This window comes from Salmo salar, chromosome ssa11 (genome assembly GCF_905237065.1).
Source record: "Salmo salar chromosome ssa11, Ssal_v3.1, whole genome shotgun sequence".
Classification (NCBI taxonomy): Eukaryota; Metazoa; Chordata; class Actinopteri; order Salmoniformes; family Salmonidae; genus Salmo; species Salmo salar.
In genome coordinates this window covers 62554718-62559096 of record NC_059452.1, presented here as the reverse complement: position 1 = coordinate 62559096, position 4379 = coordinate 62554718, and the positions used below count along the sequence as shown (strand labels likewise).

Genomic DNA, 4379 nt, shown 5'->3' with positions numbered 1-4379 from the left:
ACATTACAAAGTCATTTTGATACTGTTTGGAACGATTTTACCCTATTTTCTTCCAGAAGGGAATCCGGATGGCAGCCATTTTATTAAAATGGCCGCCCTGGTTGACTGACAGGCTTCCCAGACTGCCTCCAATCTTTAAAATGTCCCTAGTAGTAGTGTACCAAGTTTGATACTTGTACCATAAAATGGAAAATAATTTAATCTCTCAACTGGACTAATGAGGATCCAAATAAACAAAAATATATAATAAGGCCAGTTGTGTTATTGTAACGTGAAACCACATTCTCTGACAGCACCAATCTTTAGAATTATTTCTGAGATAGATGCTATTCCTTTGGAATCCACGCGGAGGAGCTCGCTCTACACCACTAAACGAACCCTAATTTGTTACAGTGGGAGAACACTCATTTTAAAGGTTTATTAAAAACAATTATTTTCCATCATCGCTTTCTGGAGATGAAACCCGTCTATAGCGACCTAATGCTCCAAATAATAAAAAAAAAAAGCACAATCAAATGTCCATTACCCGTTTGTCAAAAATATCTAAATTAACTGTAACCTATAGTCTATAAAGAGCATTGTAGATCTTCCATTATTTGTCGTAGTGTCGTTAAATCATGCTAAATAATAGTCTAATCTAAGAAAACCGACGCGCAGAGTTAGTTAAGCTTTCTATTTACGACCAACCTATACCAAATTAATATGCCCAAAGGCTAATGGCAAACAGTGCCAGCAACGGAGATTTGAAAGAGTAGGTTAGGCTAAACCATAGCTGCGTTGACGTGTTGGACGTACTGCGGTATGTTACATTGAAAGGAGTCGAGAGGTTTCGGGTTGGAATAAAAACGAGGGAGACAGGAGAAGGGGTGGGAAGCGGGGTGGATGACTGTTGGGGGGAGGGGTGGCGAGGGGGAGGGGTGGCGAGGGGGGAGAGGCAGCGGAGCCGAGGTCAGCCCGAGGTGCTGCTACAAAGGCTTTCTAATACCTTCATTCATTGATTTCGAAGAACACCACCAAGTGGCATATAGCAGAGATAACACGAATGCAAGTTTGGGGGAAATGTCGGGCAAAAAAATGTGTACGCGCACAGCAGAGTCCCAGTCAGCTAGAGCGTGCACTAACTAACCAGGCACAGACAGTCAGTCCTATGTGAGTTTGGGACTAGAAATTAGCCACTGCCTTTTCTCAAGTAAACCAGTTAAAAAAACAATCTCTATTAAATATCCTTCATTGTTCTTACAGCATTGCACTCCACATGGTTGTAACAACCAAGTTGTAACGTTGTAACAACTCATAGCAGGCTACTTTTTGTTTCTTTTTTTTTTTTAACATTTAAACATGGATGCCCCATCAATAACAGTAATGCTGTAAATATTAGTCCCAAAAGGTCTAGCTACACAAAAGTGTTGGCTATACTATGAGTTTCTTGGAATTAAATGTAGTATCCCTAAATACATATATTTCATGGATATCTTTGTGTTGATAACCAGGTCTTCCTGGTCTACAATGATGTGAGAAGATAATGTGGTGTAGGCCTATGCAACATATCACTGAATGAAGGGTCCATTCTTCTTTTGTAACACTGGTTACCAAATAGACCTACCTCTCTCCCTTATTGGAAATAACATTTTACCAGCATGTGCCATTCAAACAATAAATCAAGGAGAGTTGATTGTTTTCAATTGTTTATTAAGATTATAAATTTAAGAAATATTTTCTTAAACAGTTTTACCCGGTGATATACAATTTAATATGCACAAAAATACAAGAATACAAACAAAATATGAAGAGGACGTCTGGAAACATCTTTCAGTACACATAGTGCTTATAATGTGTGGATGTATGGCTAAATCAGGAGCTTGCCTTTTTAGAACAAAAGGTCATAAGATTTAAGAAAATAAAACGAAAACTCACAAAACCAAGACATGTTGGCATCATGAATTACTGTGAAGGCTTGATCAATAACTTTTTGTTATAGGTTAAGTGGGAGGGGGGCGCTCAACAAACAAAACTGTCAAAAACTACCTGGATTTATTAGATTATACATGCACTCTGGGAGTTGGAGTAGCCTAATTAATGGTTGTGATCAGAGGTGAGGTGGGAACTTGGGTACAACTAGCAGATCAATGGAGACACAGCAAGCTGGTTCAGAGTTAATGCACCCAGGAGTTTGATAGGGAAATGTAAGTCTGAACCATTGCGCCTTCACCTGTCAATTTATATGTGGTCAGAATGTACCACATAGTTCCCATGTAACATAGCCTACCACTGATGTGCTTAGAATAAGAGTTTCTATACACAAGGTTTAAATATCAACCCAGAGATACATGATAACCAAGTACAACACAACCGTGCTTGTGTAATAGCCTGTTACAGCTTTGTATTAGTTATTTGCCGAATGAAACCGCGACGCACAACAAAAGCATTTTGCAAAGCCATCCATGACCACACTTTTCCAGTTAGGTTGGAGCTGGGGCTACATTATATGATTGCTATTCTGTCACACTACTTGTGTAGTGTCTTTAAACGAGACATTGTGTTCAAAACTGTTCTGAAGTGATCAACAACATAATCCGCGACCTAGACATTCACCACTTTCAATGTTAGCAACACTAGCTACCAGTAGTATGCGTTGGGTTTAAGGCAACGAAATCAACTTCGTTAGATAAAATTCACAACTATTATGTAAAATGTGTTATGTAGACATTTTCGGTTTAAAATTAAAGCTTGCCCATCACATGCGGCAACAACCTTTCTCTCCCTCCCTGTGAAAACGAAAGTCAACAAACGGTTCAATTTTTAAATACCCTTTCCTGCAAAAAAATAAATCCGATTTGATTTATACTTTGTACAATTTCATAAAGTATTTCATTCTAGTTTACCATGGAGTCAAAAAGCTACTATAGCTCTAGTCCATGCCCCAAGACTCGATAGGGCTTGTTTGCTACAGAACTGTCCGTTCAAGGCTAAGGCTTGCTCTAAGTCCGCCTGTCTGCTCACCAGCCCCGAAAACCCCGAACCGAAGATCGAGATCAGATTGGAAATGTTCGAAGTGTCCAAGTGTTCCGAATTTGCATAGGAACAATCCTCAAATTTCGCTCTTTTACACGGCGTAAAATCCGGTACCTCCTCAATATCGGATATATAATATTCAAAGTCAACCTTGCGTTTCTTGCCTGAGTACTGTGCGCCCTGGCAGCACTGTTGGAGAGACGCGCAGCAGTCCTGGTGAAGGTACCCATTCTCCACAGTAGTCACTACGTGCGTGTCCAAATCGAGCACCGTCGTTTTGTTGCAGTGTAAGTTGTTCACCGGGGAAAACTCGCAATTCGATACAGGGTAAGCCTCCGCACAACAGCTCTGGTAAAACGAGGGCTCTGTCTCCTTGCAGACCTCGTCGCTTTGGAGAGAGAGAGGCGCGGAGCAGGCGGAGGGGGTTTGCATATGCGCTGACTGCACTGCTACTAGTTGGCTCACTGGCAGCAGAGCGCAGCACAGACTCGCCGGCTCGCTCACCCCGCCGTTGCCGCAGCAGTCCCCCCTCTGCTCCTCACAATCCTCGGCCAAATCCAGCGGGTTTAACTCCTGGATCTCGTTGCAGACGGTCATCACCTCTTCGTACTGCTGCATCCTGTAAATCTCCGCGTACTTCTCGTTCATGTAGACCTGCCTGGCGTTCCTCAACACATAGGACACCAGGAGGTTTTTGTGCAGCTTGATGCCTCCCCTCTGCGTCCTGGAGTTGTGGATCTTCCGTAAGGAAATAGATATTAGACTTTGTGCATCCACTGCACACTCCATCGTGTTGATCATGATGGTGATCTGGTCGTTTCCCGCTCTTCTCTGACGCAGAAAAGCGACTTTCTCTCAGTGGAAGTCACGCTATTTCTATTGGGGGCGAAGGCTAAGTCAGCTCTGTGGTGCAACATTGAACACGGCTGTCCGCTTCCCTCTGTAAGCGAGCAAGTAATCAATTGCTAGGCACACATTGCAGGAGTATATATATTTCGAGGAGTCTGCCCACAACCTCTTGCGCCAATAGGGAGCCGCGTTCGCCATTGATTGACATGCAAACTCCACCCATATGAGATGATCAGGCCCTATCAAACAGAGGCGGTTTTTCTGTGTTATTCAAATTCCAAACTTACTTTACCAAACTGGAACGCTCTCATGAGACTCACTGGGCTAAAGCGCCCGATCAAATAGTACATGCGTGTCTTTGTGACAAGCCTACAACATGGGGGAAACTATTTCTGACTTACAAATATCTGTAATATTGAGGATATTAATCTTCATCAAATTAATTTCTGATCTGAATTCTGTACCAAACAAAAAATAAAGTCTAGGGCACTTAAAAATGAGTTTTAGTGTTTAGAATA

General features: G+C 42.1%; 1 protein-coding gene across 1 annotated transcript; it reads right to left on the bottom strand.

The window, feature by feature from the left end:
• Positions 1-1672: 1672 nt before the first annotated feature.
• On the bottom strand, positions 1673-3963 carry LOC106562884 (immediate early response gene 5-like protein). The gene has a single exon (XM_014127955.2). It carries the CDS (start codon positions 3811-3813, stop codon positions 2890-2892), a length of 924 nt encoding a protein of 307 aa, XP_013983430.1. The 5' UTR covers positions 3814-3963; the 3' UTR covers positions 1673-2889.
• Positions 3964-4379: the final 416 nt, after the last annotated feature.

What these genes read in the sequence shown, in the direction of transcription:
- LOC106562884 (XM_014127955.2), bottom strand. Translation starts at nt 3,813, where the DNA reads ATGATCAACACGATGGAGTGTGCAGTGGATGCACAAAGTCTAATATCT.